The sequence below is a fragment of the Oncorhynchus clarkii genome, chromosome 26 (genome assembly GCF_045791955.1).
Source record: "Oncorhynchus clarkii lewisi isolate Uvic-CL-2024 chromosome 26, UVic_Ocla_1.0, whole genome shotgun sequence".
Lineage (NCBI taxonomy): Eukaryota > Metazoa > Chordata > Actinopteri > Salmoniformes > Salmonidae > Oncorhynchus > Oncorhynchus clarkii.
The window spans coordinates 43,983,144-44,000,726 of record NC_092172.1 but is presented as its reverse complement, the minus strand read 5'-3'; the positions used below and the strand labels follow the sequence as shown (position 1 = coordinate 44,000,726).

At 39.7% G+C, this 17,583-nt stretch overlaps 1 protein-coding gene across 5 annotated transcripts in view; it reads right to left on the bottom strand.

The window, feature by feature from the left end:
• Positions 1–6,672: 6,672 nt before the first annotated feature.
• The window catches only part of LOC139384687 (A-kinase anchor protein 13-like), a 112,784-nt gene continuing 101,873 nt past the window's right edge, over positions 6,673–17,583 (bottom strand). For 3 of the 5 annotated variants that reach the window (XM_071129512.1, XM_071129514.1, XM_071129515.1), the window contains 4 exons: positions 17,435–17,485; positions 16,531–16,989; positions 10,329–10,569; positions 6,673–9,275 (listed from right to left, as the gene is read on the bottom strand). In XM_071129512.1, the coding sequence (XP_070985613.1) occupies positions 9,226–9,275; positions 10,329–10,569; positions 16,531–16,989; positions 17,435–17,485 (801 nt within the window). In that variant the 3' untranslated portion in view covers positions 6,673–9,225. The remainder of the gene's footprint in view (positions 9,276–10,328; positions 10,570–16,530; positions 16,990–17,434; positions 17,486–17,583) is intronic. The other 2 variants (XM_071129513.1, XM_071129516.1) reach the window with 1 other exon arrangement.

The following is a 17,583-nucleotide window of genomic DNA, read 5'->3' as shown; positions in this document are numbered from 1 at the left end:
TCCCACAACCCCCTCTGCCTGTCACCACACACAGACACACACTGAATAATGTGTTAAGATGTCCCACAACCCCCTCTGCCTGTCACCACACACAGACACACACTGAATAATGTGTTAAGATGTCCCACAACCCCCTCTGCCTGTTACTCACACACACACACTGAATAATGTGTTAAGATGTCCCACAACCCCCTCTGCCTGTCACCACACACAGACACACACTGAATGTGTTAAGATGTCCCACAACCCCCTCTGCCTGTCACCACACACAGACACACACTGAATAATGTGTTAAGATGTCCCACAACCCCCTCTGCCTGTCACCACACACAGACACACACTGAATAATGTGTTAAGATGTCCCACAACCCCCTCTGCCTGTCACCACACACAGACACACACTGAATAATGTGTTAAGATGTCCCACAACCCCCTCTGCCTGTCACCACACACAGACACACACTGAATAATGTGTTAAGATGTCCCACAACCCCCTCTGCCTGTCACCACACACAGACACACACTGAATAATGTGTTAAGATGTCCCACAACCCCCTCTGCATGTCACCACACACAGACACACACTGAATAATGTGTTAAGATGTCCCACAACCCCCTCTGCCTGTCACCACACACAGACACACACTGAATAATGTGTTAAGATGTCCCACAACCCCCTCTGCCTGTCACCACACACAGACACACACTGAATAATGTGTTAAGATGTCCCACAACCCCCTCTGCCTGTCACCACACACAGACACACACTGAATAATGTGTTAAGATGTCCCACAACCCCCTCTGCCTGTCACCACACACAGACACACACTGAATAATGTGTTAAGATGTCCCACAACCCCCTCTGCCTGTCACCACACACAGACACACACTGAATGTGTTAAGATGTCCCACAACCCCCTCTGCCTGTCACCACACACAGACACACACTGAATAATGTGTTAAGATGTCCCACAACCCCCTCTGCCTGTCACCACACACAGACACACACTGAATAATGTGTTAAGATGTCCCACAACCCCCTCTGCATGTCACCACACACAGACACACACTGAATAATGTGTTAAGATGTCCCACAACCCCCTCTGCCTGTCACCACACACAGACACACACTGAATAATGTGTTAAGATGTCCCACAACCCCCTCTGCCTGTCACCACACACAGACACACACTGAATAATGTGTTAAGATGTCCCACAACCCCCTCTGCCTGTCACCACACACAGACACACACTGAATAATGTGTTAAGATGTCCCACAACCCCCTCTGGTATTGGTAGTATCACCATCCCCACTAACTAACAACAGGCTGGAACGGGGCCATTGTCTACTATATTGGTAGTATCACCATCCCCACTAACTAGCAACAGGCTGGAACGGGGCCATTGTCTACTATAGTGGTAGTATCATCATCCCCACTAACTAACAACAGGCTGGAACGGGGCCATTGTCTACTATATTGGTAGTATCACCATCCCCACTAACTAACAACAGGCTGGAACGGGGCCATTGTCTACTATATTGGTAGCGTTGCCATCCCCACTAACTAACAACAGGCTGGAACGGGGCCATTGTCTACTATATTGGTAGTATCACCATCCCCACTAACTAACAACAGGCTGGAACGGGGCCATTGTCTACTATACTGGTAGTATCACCATCCCCACTAACTAACAACAGGCTGGAACGGGGCCATTGTCTACTATATTGGTAGCGTTGCCATCCCCACTAACTAACAACAGGCTGGAACGGGGCCATTGTCTACTATATTGGTAGTATCATCATCCCCACTAACTAACAACAGGCTGGAACGGGGCCATTGTCTACTATATTGGTAGCGTTGCCATCCCCACTAACTAACAACAGGCTGGAACGGGGCCATTGTCTACTATACTGGTAGTATCACCATCCCCACTAACTAACAACAGGCTGGAACGGGGCCATTGTCTACTATATTGGTAGTATCACCATCCCCACTAACTAACAACAGGCTGGAACGGGGCCATTGTCTACTATACTGGTAGTATCACCATCCCCACTAACTAACAACAGGCTGGAACGGGGCCATTGTCTACTATATTGGTAGTATCACCATCCCCACTAACTAACAACAGGCTGGAACGGGGCCATTGTCTACTATATTGGTAGTATCACCATCCCCACTAACTAACAACAGGCTGGAACTGGGCCATTGTCTACTATATTGGTAGTATCATCATCCCCACTAACTAACAACACGCTGGAACGGGGCCATTGTCTACTATATTGGTAGCGTTGCCATCCCCACTACCTAACAACAGGCTAGAACTGGGCCATTGTCTACTATATTGGTAGTATCACCATCCCCACTAACTAACAACAGGCTGGAACGGGGCCATTGTCTACTATAGTGGTAGTATCATCATCCCCACTAACTAACAACAGGCTGGAACGGGGCCATTGTCTACTATATTGGTAGCCTTTCCATCCCCACTAACTAACAACAGGCTGGAACGGGGCCATTGTCTACTATATTGGTAGTATCACCATCCCCACTAACTAACAACAGGCTGGAACGGGAACATTGTCTACTATATTGGTAGCGTTGCCATCCCCACTAACTAACAACAGGCTGGAACAGGGCCATTGTCTACTATATTGGTAGTATCACCATCCCCACTAACTAACAACAGGCTGGAACGGGGCCATTGTCTACTATATTGGTAGTATCACCATCCCCACTATCTAACAACAGGCTGGAACGGGGCCATTGTCTACTATATTGGTAGTATCACCATCCCCACTAACTAACAACAGGCTGGAACGGGGCCATTGTCTACTATATTGGTAGTATCACCATCCCCACTAACGAACAACAGGCTGGAACGGGAACATTGTCTACTCTATTGGCAGCGTTGCCATCCCTACTAACTAACAACTGGCTGGAACTGGGCCATTGTCTACTATATTGGTAGCGTTGCCATCCCCACTAACTAACAACAGGCTGGAACGGGGCCATTGTCTACTATATTGGTAGTATCATCATCCCCACTAACTAACAACAGGCTGGAACGGGGCCATTGTCTACTATATTGGTAGCGTTGCCATCCCCACTAACTAACAACAGGCTGGAACGGGGCCATTGTCTACTATACTGGTAGTATCACCATCCCCACTAACTAACAACAGGCTGGAACGGGGCCATTGTCTACTATATTGGTAGTATCACCATCCCCACTAACTAACAACAGGCTGGAACGGGGCCATTGTCTACTATACTGGTAGTATCACCATCCCCACTAACTAACAACAGGCTGGAACGGGGCCATTGTCTACTATATTGGTAGTATCACCATCCCCACTAACTAACAACAGGCTGGAACGGGGCCATTGTCTACTATATTGGTAGTATCACCATCCCCACTAACTAACAACAGGCTGGAACTGGGCCATTGTCTACTATATTGGTAGTATCATCATCCCCACTAACTAACAACACGCTGGAACGGGGCCATTGTCTACTATATTGGTAGCGTTGCCATCCCCACTACCTAACAACAGGCTAGAACTGGGCCATTGTCTACTATATTGGTAGTATCACCATCCCCACTAACTAACAACAGGCTGGAACGGGGCCATTGTCTACTATAGTGGTAGTATCATCATCCCCACTAACTAACAACAGGCTGGAACGGGGCCATTGTCTACTATATTGGTAGCCTTTCCATCCCCACTAACTAACAACAGGCTGGAACGGGGCCATTGTCTACTATATTGGTAGTATCACCATCCCCACTAACTAACAACAGGCTGGAACGGGGCCATTGTCTACTATATTGGTAGTATCACCATCCCCACTAACTAACAACAGGCTGGAACTGGGCCATTGTCTACTATATTGGTAGTATCATCATCCCCACTAACTAACAACACGCTGGAACGGGAACATTGTCTACTCTATTGGCAGCGTTGCCATCCCTACTAACTAACAACAGGCTGGAACTGGGCCATTGTCTACTATATTGGTAGCGTTGCCATCCCCACTAACTAACAACAGGCTGGAACGGGGCCATTGTCTACTATACTGGTAGTATCACCATCCCCACTAACTAACAACAGGCTGGAACGGGGCCATTGTCTACTATATTGGTAGTATCACCATCCCCACTAACTAACAACAGGCTGGAACGGGGCCATTGTCTACTATATTGGTAGTATCACCATCCCCACTAACTAACAACAGGCTGGAACTGGGCCATTGTCTACTATATTGGTAGTATCATCATCCCCACTAACTAACAACACGCTGGAACGGGGCCATTGTCTACTATATTGGTAGCGTTGCCATCCCCACTACCTAACAACAGGCTAGAACTGGGCCATTGTCTACTATATTGGTAGTATCACCATCCCCACTAACTAACAACAGGCTGGAACGGGGCCATTGTCTACTATAGTGGTAGTATCATCATCCCCACTAACTAACAACAGGCTGGAACGGGGCCATTGTCTACTATATTGGTAGCCTTTCCATCCCCACTAACTAACAACAGGCTGGAACGGGGCCATTGTCTACTATATTGGTAGTATCACCATCCCCACTAACTAACAACAGGCTGGAACGGGGCCATTGTCTACTATATTGGTAGTATCACCATCCCCACTAACTAACAACAGGCTGGAACTGGGCCATTGTCTACTATATTGGTAGTATCATCATCCCCACTAACTAACAACACGCTGGAACGGGAACATTGTCTACTCTATTGGCAGCGTTGCCATCCCTACTAACTAACAACTGGCTGGAACTGGGCCATTGTCTACTATATTGGTAGCGTTGCCATCCCCACTAACTAACAACAGGCTGGAACTGGGCCATTGTCTACTATATTGGTAGTATCACCATCCCCACTAACTAACAACAGGCTGGAACGGGGCCATTGTCTACTATATTGGTAGTATCATCATCCCCACTAACTAACAACAGGCTGGAACGGGGCCATTGTCTACTATATTGGTAGCGTTGCCATCCCCACTAACTAACAACAGGCTGGAACGGGGCCATTGTGTACTATATTGGTAGTATCACCATCCCCACTAACTAACAACAGGCTGGAACGGGGCCATGTCTACTATATTGGTAGTATCACCATCCCCACTAACTAACAACAGGCTGGAACGGGGCCATTGTCTACTATATTGGTAGCGTTGCCATCCCCACTAACTAACAGTAGAAGAAGTAACTGAGTAGACATTCTAATCAGATGAACTTCCCTAAGAGTTCTTTATTATGAGGGAAATATGACTTTACGTGACATTCCACCAAACAGCTGGGAATCAGAGATAACGTCTCATCATAAAACGCTGACATAAATCACAGATCAACACTAAAACAAATTATTCAGACTTTTACATCAGTCTTTTTATTTTACATATTTGTTTATTCATAGTTTTATTATTTGACATTATTCAGAAAGAGAACATTTCTGTACCTTAATTAAAAACACGTCTTTCCTTTCCAAACAGAGAAGGGTTGCAGAATTCCAGTAACTTTCAAAATAATTCCCTGGTTTTCCAGAAATCTGAGGATCGCTGATTCCCTGGTTTTCCAGAGATCTGAGGATTGCTGATTCCCTGGTTTTCCAGAGATCTGAGGATCGCTGATTCCTTCTTCCCTCAATATCATGGGAATATTCAACAGTAAACCCTGATCAGTGTTTTAAAGTTACAGGAACTTTTCAACCCGAAGACAGAGGTCGATAACCACCTGTGGATCATCCTGACAAGATGTTGGGTTGTATTTTGTGCACTTCATCTTTATATTGAAGGCTAAACAAGGGTCCCAAATGGTACCCTATTCCCTATATAGTGCACTACTTTAGACCAGAGCCATATGGAACCCTTTTCCCTACATAGTGCACTACTTTAGACCAGAGCCCAATGGCACCCTATTCCCTATATAGTGCACTACTTTAGACCAGAGCCCAATGGCACCCTATTCCCTATATAGTGCACTACTTTAGACCAGAGCCCTATTGCACCCTATTCCCTACATAGTGCACTAGTTTTAACCAGAGCCCATTGAGGGGTCCACATTGTGTTTCTATTAAATTATTGATTTCATTGAATAAGGAACTAACTCCTGACTACTCATTATATTGTATTATTTCATACTCATCTTGGGGACAATGAAACCACATATGAAATAAAATCGACAGACAGACAGAGCAGCCCTAAGAAAGGTTGACAAGTCAAATATACTGTCAGGTGAAAATGATTAAGTTTAGCATTCATTAGCACAATTGTTTGCATTCCCCATTCTGACGGACGTCATGATTGGACCTGTTGTTACGTTGGGGATTTATATACAGCACCAGTCAACAGTTTGGACACACCTACTCATTCAAGGGTTTTTAGTTTTAACTATGTTCTACATTGTAGAATAAGAGTGAAGACATCAAAACTAGGAAATAACACATATGGAATCATGTAGTAACCAAAAAGTGTTAAACAAATCAAAATGTGTTTCATATTTTAGATTCTTCAACATAATAGATTCTCCTAACATAATAGTTTGTGGTGCTTTCGCTGTAAAGCACTTGTATTTTCATCAACATCTAAAATGAGTATTTCTGTAAATTGATGTTCTCTTCAAAAATCACCGGATGTTTTTTTATCGAACAAAACATAAATGTATTGTCTAACATGAAGTCTTATGAGTGTCATCTGATGAAGATCATCAAAGGTTAGTGATTAATTCTATCTCTATTTCAGATTTTTGTGACTCCACTCTTTTACTGGAAAAATGGCTGTGTTTTTCTGTTGCTTGGCTCTGACCTAACATAATCGTTTGTGGTGCTTTCGCTGTAAAGCCTATTTGAAATCGGACACTGTGGTGGGATTAAACAACACGATTACCTTTAAAATGGTATTAGATATTTGTACGTTTGAGGAATTTTAATTATGAGATTTCTGTTGTTTTGAATTTGGCGCCCTGCACTTTCACTGGCTGTTGTCATATCGATCGTTAACGGGATCTCAGCCCTAAGAAGTTTTAAACAAATAACAAATATATTTGAGATTTGAGATTCTTCAAAGTAGCCACCCTTTGCCTTGATGACTGCTTTGCATACTCTTGGCATTCTCTCAACCAGCTTCACCTGGAACATTTTTGACGGAGTTCCCACATATGCTGAGCACTTGTTGGCTGCTTTTCCATCACTCTGCGGCCCAACTCATCCCAAACCATCTCAATTGGGTTGAGGTAAGGTGATTGTGGATGCCAGGTCATCTGATGTAGCACTCCATCACTCTCCTTCTTGGTCAAATATCCCTTACACAGCCTGGAGGTGTGTTTTGGGTCATTGTCCTGTTGATAGACAAATGATAGTCCCACTAAGCGCAAACCAGATGGGATGGCGTATCGCTGCAGAATGCTGTGGTAGCCATGCTGGTTTAGTGTGCCTTGAATTCTAAATAAATCACAGACAGTGTCACCAACAAAGCACCATCACACCTCCTCCTCCATGCTTCAAGGTGGGAACCACACATGTGGAGATCATCCGTTCACCTACTCTGCATCTCACAAAGACATGGTGGTTGGAACCAAACATTTCAAATTTGGACTCATCAGACCAAAGGACAGATGTCCACCGGTCTAATGTCCATTGCTCGTGTTTCTTGGCCCAGCAAGTCTCTTCTTCCTATTGGTGTCCTTTAGTAGTGGTTTCTTTGCATCAATTCGACCATGAAGGCCTGATTCAAACAGTCTCCTCTGAACAGTTGATGTTTAGATGTGTCTCTTACTTGAACTCTTTGAAGCATTTATTTAGGCTGCAATCTGAGGTACAGTGAACTCTAATGTACTTATCCTCTGCAGCAGAGGAAACTCTGGGTCTTCCTTTCCTGTGGTGGTCCTCATGAGAGACAGTGAACTCTAATGTACTTATCCTCTGCAGCAGAGGAAACTCTGGGTCTTCCTTTCTTGTAGCGGTCCTCATGAGAGACAGTGAACTCTAATGTACTTATCCTCTGCAGCAGAGGAAACTCTGGGTCTTCCTTTCTTGTAGCGGTCCTAATGAGGCAGTTTTATCAGAGCACTTGATGGTTTTTGCGACTGCACTTTCAAAGTTCTTGACATTTTTTGTACGGACTGACCTTCATATCTTAAAGTAATGATGGGCTGTCGTTTCTCTTTGCTTATTTGAGCTGATCTTTCCATAATATGGACTTGGTCATTTACCAAATAGGGCTATATTCTGTATACCATTCCTAAGAAGGAAAGACATTCCACAAATGTACTTTAATCAAGGCACACCTATTAATTTAAAAAAAATCCAGGTGACTACCTCATGAAGCTGGTTGAGAGAAGGCCAAGAGTGTGCAAAGCTGTCATCAAGGCAATGGGTGGCTACTTTTAAGAATCTGAAATATAAAATATATTTTGATTTGTTTAACGTATTTTTGGTTACAACATGATTCCATATGTGTTCTCTGGTTCTTCAGCTATTAGTAACAAGTGGCTCTTAAACATTGAACCACAACAACGATCAACTGACATCAGTCTTTGAGTTTTCTCCAGTTCTTATGGGACTATATAGTATCAATATTGTGTAGACTGATTTGTATAAACAACATATTGATTATCGATCTTGGACATGCACCAGAAAAGATGATTCATGTGATCAATAGCATCACATGTAAAATGTATTGAGATTATTGCAACATGTCAAGCACATCAGGAGCACAGTATCTAACATAGAAACAGTTTCCTTATTGTTATAGACAATCTTTAACCTACAGTATCTAGCATAGAAGCAGTGTCCTTATTGTTATAGACAGTCTTTAACCTACAGTATCTAACATAGAAACAGTTTCCTTATTGTTATAGACAGTCTTTAACCTACAGTATCTAACATAGAAGCAGTTTCCTTATTGTTATAGACAGTCTTTAACCTACAGTATCTAACATAGAAACAGTTTCCTTATTGTTATATTTTTCGAGAAGGTGACAGTCAGGAGCCAATCTGTAGTGAGCACTGAGACAGAACATTGCAGCTGGAGCTTATGACTCACATGACGAGAGACCTTCCACTTCCTATTGTGTGTCAGTTGGGAGTGTTTGTGAGGACTTAGAGGGTTTGACGATGGGGGGACTTTGGCAACTTGGCCTTCCAGTCAGCTGGTGAGAGGGACGTTGCATTGACAGGAGATGAAGAGGGGTCTCCTCAGCAGAAGTAGATCTCTCCATCTATAGGAGGCTCTAGGTGCTGGGTATCTACGGAGACAAACAGATAAACAGACTACAATCAAACCACTGTCGTATTTACACTGCCTAGGGAAAGTCTACACACTGTAGTGTAGTTATACCTGCTGACTGTCCTCCCTGTCTCAACACTGTAGTGTAGTTATACCTGCTGACTGTCCTCCCTGTCTCAACACTGTAGTGTAGTTATACCTGCTGACTGTCCTCCCTGTCTCAACACTGTAGTGTAGTTATACCTGCTGACTGTCCTCCCTGTCTCAACACTGTAGTGTAGTTATACCTGCTGACTGTCCTCCCTGTCTCAACACTGTAGTGTAGTTATACCTGCTGACTGTCCTCCCTGTCTCAACACTGTAGTGTAGTTATACCTGCTGACTGTCCTCCCTGTCTCAACACTGTAGTGTAGTTATACCTGCTGACTGTCCTCCCTGTCTCAACACTGTAGTGTAGTTATACCTGCTGACTGTCCTCCCTGTCTCAACACTGTAGTGTAGTTATACCTGCTGACTGTCCTCCCTGTCTCAACACTGTAGTGTAGTTATACCTGCTGACTGTCCTCCCTGTCTCAACACTGTAGTGTAGTTATACCTGCTGACTGTCCTCCCTGTCTCAACAGTGTAGTTATACCTGCTGACTGTCCTCCCTGTCTCAACACTGTAGTGTGGTTATTATACCTGCTGACTGTCCTCCCTGTCTCAACACTGTAGTGTAGTTATACCTGCTGACTGTCCTCCCTGTCTCAACAGTGTAGTGTGGTTATACCTGGTGACTATCCTCCCTGTCTCAACACTGTAGTGTAGTTATACCTGCTGACTGTCCTCCCTGTCTCAACATTGTAGTGTAGTTATACCTGCTGACTGTCCTCCCTGTCTCAACACTGTAGTGTAGTTATACCTGCTGACTGTCCTCCCTGTCTCAACAGTGTAGTGTGGTTATACCTGGTGACTATCCTCCCTGTCTCAACACTGTAGTGTAGTTATACCTGCTGACTGTCCTCCCTGTCCCAACACTGTAGTTATACCTGCTGACCGTCCTCCCTGTCTCAACACTGTAGTGTAGTTATACCTGGTGACTGTCCTTGCAGCAGTCTGTTAGGTATCTGGTTCTGACTGTCTCCACTAGGGGCCTTTAGGGCTGGGGCCTCAGAGAACGGGTTTAGGCTCTTCCCTTTTGACGAGGTCAGGGATTCTTTCCTGGGAGAGGAGGAGAGCTCAGCCAGGTCCATTGGATCTTTGTCCAGCGAGGTAGAGGGGGGGAAGTGGGGGGAGTCGTCTGAGGTAGAGGAGGGAGTTCTCTGTATCCACCTCTGTTGGAGATGACAGGAGGTGCGGTTATGAATGTGATATTACATTATATTAAACATTCTAATGATGTTGTCTGAGTCGATACAGCCACCGGGTTTCTTCATGCATCATGCCGATAGAAACAGACATCTCCCTGGGAAGAGGAAGGACGGGGATGTATGCTTCATGATTAACGACTCATGGTGTAATCATAACAACATACAGGAACTCTATTCATTTTGTTCAACCGACCTAGAATTCCAAACAATCAAATGCCGACCACATTATCTCACAAGAGAATTCTCTTCGATCATAGTCCCAGCCAAGAGAATTCTCTTCGGTCATAGTCCCAGCCAAGAGAATTCTCTTCGGTCATAGTCCCAGCCAAGAGAATTCTCTTCGGTCATAGTCCCAGCCAAGAGAATTCTCTTCGATCATAGTCCCAGCCAAGAGAATTCTCTTCGATCATAGTCCCAGCCGTGATATCACCCCCAAGCAGACACCTCGACGGCCCTCAAGGAAATTAGCTGGAAACTAAACTGAAAACCATATATCCTGAAGTTGTAGCAGGAGATTTTAACAAAGCAAATCTGTGAACAAGGGCTACCTAAATTATATCAGCATATTGAAGGTAGCACGAGGGCAAGACACTGGACCACTGCTACACTTCCACAAGGCAAACAAGGCCCTCCCCCACCCTCCCTTCGGCAAATCCCACCACGAATTCACTCTTCAAAATTTTGGGGCGGCAGGTAGCCTAGTGGGACAGTAACCGAAAGGTTGCTAGATCACATCCCCGAGATGAAAAGGTAAAAATCTGTCATTCTGCCCCTGAACAAGGCAGTTAACTGTTCCTAGGCCGTCATTGAAAATAAGTATTTGTTCTTCACTGACTTGCTTAGTTAAATAAAGGTTAAATAAAGAATATATATAATAATTAAACAAGCGAAATGTCGGTATAGGGACAAAATGGAGTCGCAACTCAACGGCTCAGACACGAGGTATAATAGTATAGATAATATAGATATTATAGTATAGATAATAAATTATAAATATGATACATATTTGAGTACAGGTGTTGTAGTATATTATAAATATGATTTTTATAGTATAGACATAATATACATAGTATAGTAGAGATAATATATTATAAATATGATAGATATTATAGTATAGATATAATAGTAAAGATATAGATATTATAGTATAGAAATAATATAGATATTGTAGTATAGATAGACAGTATAGAACAGATAATATATTATAAATATGATATACAGTATAGTATAGATAATATATAATAAATATGATACATATTATAGTACAGAAATAATATAGATAGGATAGTATAGATAGTATATTATTGTCACGCCCTGGTCTTTATATTTTGTGTTTTCTTTATTATTTTGGTCAGGCCAGGGTGTGACATGGGTTTATTTATGTGGTGTGTTTTGTCTTGGGGTTTTCGCAGATATTGGGATTGTGGTTTAGTGGGGTTCTCTAGCAAAGTCTATGGCTGTCTGAATTGGTTCTCAATCAGAGGCAGGTGTTTATCGTTGTCTCTGATTGGGAACCATATTTAGGCAGCCATATTCTTTGAGTGTTTGGTGGGTGATTGTTCCTGTCTTTGTGTTTGTTGTCACCAGATAGGCTGTATAGGTTTTCACGTTACGTTTATTGTTTTTGTATTGTTCGTTTTTTCTTCATCATTAAATATGTTTCAAGAATACCACGCTGCATTTTGGTCCGACTCTCCTTCACCGCAAGAAAACCGTAACAATTATAAATATGATAGATATTATGCTGTAGTATATTAATAATATAGATATTGTAGTATAGATATAATACAGTCAGTATAGTATATATAATATATTATAAATATGATAGATATTATGCATGGATATTATAGTATAGAACAGATAGTATATTATAAATATGATTGATATTATAGTACAGATATATTATAGATAGTATAGATACTATATTATAGTATATATATATACACACACACATATATATATATAATATAGATAGTATATGATAGATAATATGGTACAAATATTATAGTAGATAGTAGAGTAAAGTTGATATATATAATAGTATAGATAAAATAGTATAGATATTGTAGTATAGATAATATATTGTCAATATGATAGATATGATAATATAGATAATATACTATAAATATGACAGATATTATAGCATGGAGATTGTAGTATAGATATAACATAGATAGTATAGTGTAAATGATATATTATAAATATGATAGAAATTATAGTGTACAGATAATATATAATAAATATGATAAATATTATAGTATAGATATAATATAGACAGTGTCATGACTGTCCTGCTCGGCTCAGGTTACCGGGGTCCTCATCCTACAGAGAGATCTCTCACCCCCAACAGAGGAGAAGAGATGTGAAGATGGTTTATGACACCTCACTCCCATTGTAAATCTAAGGCAGCAGACACAATTCCTTTGTCCTCTCACTACTGAGAACATTTTCATGCAATAAATGGACTTTGTGAAAATGGGTTTGGTCAGCCACAATGGTGGCAATGACAAAAGTTGGAATTTGAAAATGCATGTCATTTTTGTTTTGTTGTTAAAAGTTAAAGGACGACTTTATAACCAAAAGAGTGTAACTTGAAGAGTTGTTCTTGTATGTTTATACATTGTACGTTGGGTGGAAAATGTCCAAATGAAAGAGAATGTTTTTGTAAAGATGAAATGTGAAGTTAATTGTCTAAATTGGATCTGAGTAAAATCCAGACCTTGCCTCGTAACTTGGCCCAGAGAATTGCCCTAAAAGGCGGTTACGCCCACTTCTGACCCGAGAGTATAAGACCTGTGAGTTAAGAATGAACATGTTAGACTAAGTGACCCGAGCTGCAGCCAATGTCTGAGTAGTCAACGAACCCAAAACGCAACACGAGGTTGAAGACAAAGGAACCCTCTTCTATCCATGCTACGGATGAGTAGCTGCATCTAAGAATTCAGAACCGACCACCCAGCCTCCACTCTCCATCGAATCCTGTATCTACACTGCTTTCATTCCTACGCTGTGAGCCCTGAGCTACATGCTGTCCTCGGAAGACCCCTTTCAGAACAAGGGCGAGGAAACAGAACACTATTACAAAGAACACTGACATCGTCAGGACAACTAGAGAGTTTCACCAGAGAAGTGAGACATCCGAGAAGCCGAAACGGCCCACCGGAGACTCCCATCGGTGACCTTCAACACGTAATTACGTATTTATACTCTGACCCATAAGAGCGCCAGTTCGGGGCAAGGTTAGGGTTAAAATAAGCATAGCTGACTAATGCAAATGTATACTTCTCTCATGTATTTTCTCTTTTAAATCCCCAATTTGGGCGACACGTATCATAGTGTGTTGGTCCATTGTACTAAGTTTTAATCAATAGACTCGAATGTGTTTTTGTGTATGTATCTTTTCTTATCATTTTAGCTTGTTAGTCATTTAAAAAATCAACTAAATTGGTGTGGTACGAACTCATTGGTGGGACTCGGGTTTGTGCAGATTCATGGATTATGCGACGTTCAGAACGAGACTGTAGAGGAAATTGATTAATTAGCGACTGTGGTAAAATCGATATTCTGATATACTTTGAGTTAATTTGGGAAATAGAAACTCAATAAAAAAAACATTTTTCCCATGGTGCCCCAGGTTAATGAGTTAACAGGTTAATGAGTTAACAATTCCCTGTTTCATTTAATCACGCAATTATAAACCGTTAATCATTCGATGAGCAGCAGTCGCACATTAACCGATACGTCTTGACAATAGTATATATAGTATAGATAATACATTATAAATATGATAGATATTGATAGTGTAGATATGATAGATGATATTGTAGTGTAGATATTATGTAATATATATAATATAGATAGTTATAATACATTATCTGTACTATACTATGATAGATATTATAGTATAGATATAGCATAGATATAATATAGATAGTATAGTATAGATAATATATTATTAATATGATAAATATTATAATAGATAGTGTAGAGTAAAGTTGATAATATATCTATCTATACTATCTATACTATTATTTTATAAGTATGATAGATTTTATAGTACAGATATTATAGCATAGATATAATATAAATAGTATAGATAATATATTATAAATATGATAGATATTATAGTATAGATATACTATGCATAGTATATTATAGATATTATATTAACGATAGACGTTATAGTATAGATATAATATAGATAGTATGGTACAGATAATATATCATACATATGATAGATATTATAGATTTAATATAGATAATATATTATAAATTTGATAGATATTATAGTATAGATAATATAGATTTAATATAGATAATATATTATAAATAGGATAGATATTATAGTACAGATAGTATAGTTTAGATATAATATAGTTAGTATATTATAAATATGATAGATATTATAGTATAGATATAATATGCATAGTATATTATAGATGTATTATAATAACGATAGATATTATAGTATAGATATAATATAGATAGTGTAGTACAGATAATAAATTATAAATATGATAGTATAGATTTAATATAGATAATATATTATAAATATGATAGATATTATAGTATAGATAATATAGATATAATATAGTTAGTATATTATAAATATGATAGATATTATAGTACAGATATTATAGCATAGATATAATATAAATAGTATAGATAATATAGATTTAATATAGATCATATATTATTAATATGATAGATATTATAGTACAGATAGTATAGTTTATATATAATATAGTTAGTATATTATTAATATGATAGACATTATAGTACATATATTATAGCATAGATATAATATAAATAGTATAGATAATATAGATTTAATATAGATCATATATTATTAATATGATAGATATTATAGTACAGATAGTATAGTTTAGATATAATATAGTTAGTATATTATTAATATGATAGATATTATAGTACAGATAGTATAGTTTATATATAATATAGTTAGTATATTATTAATATGATAGATATTATAGTACAGATAGTATAGTTTATATATAATATAGTTAGTATATTATTAATATGATAGATATTATAGTACAGATAGTATAGTTTATATATAATATAGTTAGTATATTATTAATATGATAGATATTATAGTACAGATAGTATAGTCTAAATATAATATAGTTAGTATATTATTAATATGATAGATATTATAGTACAGATATTATAGCATAGATATAATATAAATAGTATAGATAATATAGATTTAATATAGATACTATATTATTAATATGATAGATATTATAGTACAGATATTATAGCATAGATATAATATAAATAGTATAGATAATATAGATTTAATATAGATAATATATTATAAATATGATAGATATTATAGTATAGATATAATATAAATAGTATAGATAATATATCATAAGTATGATAGATATTATAGTACAGATATTATAGTATAGATATAATATAAATAGTATAGATAATATTTATAAATATGATAGATATTATAGTTTAGATATAATATGCATAGTATATTATAGATGTATTATAATAACGATAGATATTAGAGTATAGATATAATATAGATAGTATAGTACAGATAATATTTTATAAATATGACAGATATTAGAGTATAGATAATATAGATTTAATATAGATAATATTTTATAAATATGACAGATATTAGAGTATAGATATTATAGATTTAATATAGATAATATTTTATAAATATGACATATATTGGAGTATAGATATAATATAGATAGTGTAGTACAGATAATATTTGATAAATATGACAGATATTAGAGTATAGATATTATATGGATATTATTGTATGAATAGTATAGTTAGATACAATATTCTGAATATGATACGATATTATAGTATATCTATTTTAATATAAATAGATAGTTTAGAAAAAGTATCATAGATATTATAGCATCTTACCTTAGCCATTCTCATGTGTTCTACCCTCTCCATTTCTCTGTGTATGTTTTCTCTGTCTCGATCTAGTTTCCCCTGAGCGTCTCTCAGTCTCTCTAGATCTATCAGATAGTCCTTCTTCTTCCTTTGTAGCTCCGCCCTCTCCGTAACTAGCTCCCTGCTCCTCCTCCCCGTCTCCTCTTCCTGTACCAGGAGCTGCACCTCCCTGTCTGTCAGCTGCTGCTCCCGCACCTCCCACTCCCTCTCCCTCCTCCTCTTCTCCCGGTCGTGTGTGGCCTGCTGGCGCTGCAGCGCGGCCGTCTCCTGCCTGTGTTTCTCCAGGCTGCGCTGTTTCTCCTGCTCGATCAGGGAGTTGTGGCGGGAGGAGGGACGGGAGGAGAAGAAGGAGGTGAGGCGTTCGGGGCGGTTGGTGAGAGCCTGGCGCTGATCCTCAATGAAGCTGTCCTGCTGGACTACCACTGCCTGCAGGGACAAAGAGACAGATATACCACTGTCTGTGGGGACACAGAGACACATATACCACTGTCTGTGGGGACACAGAGACACATATACCACTATCTGTGGGGACACAGAGACACATATACCACTATCTGTGGGGACACAGAGACACATATACCACTGTCTGTGGGGACACAGATACACATATACCACTGTCTGTGGGGACACAGATATACCACTGTCTGTGGGGACACAGAGACAGATATACCACTGTCTGTGGGGACACAGAGACACATATACCACTGTCTGTGGGGACACAGATATACCACTGTCTGTGGGGACACAGTGACCGATACACTGCACAAAAACACAGTCAGAGCGAAGTGGAGGAGTCATTCAGCTTCTTCTGGTTAAGTACAATACAGCTGGTCCCAAGTCATCAGGAGAGAGGACAGGTGAGGACACTGACCTGCAGGGTGCTGAGCAGGTCATGGATGTGGCTCACACTGTGGAGGACCTGCTAGAAGACAACAGAGATGGATCACACAATAAAGGGTTGGAGGACCTGCTAGAAGACAACAGAGATAGATAGCACAATGAAGGGTTGGAGGACCTGCT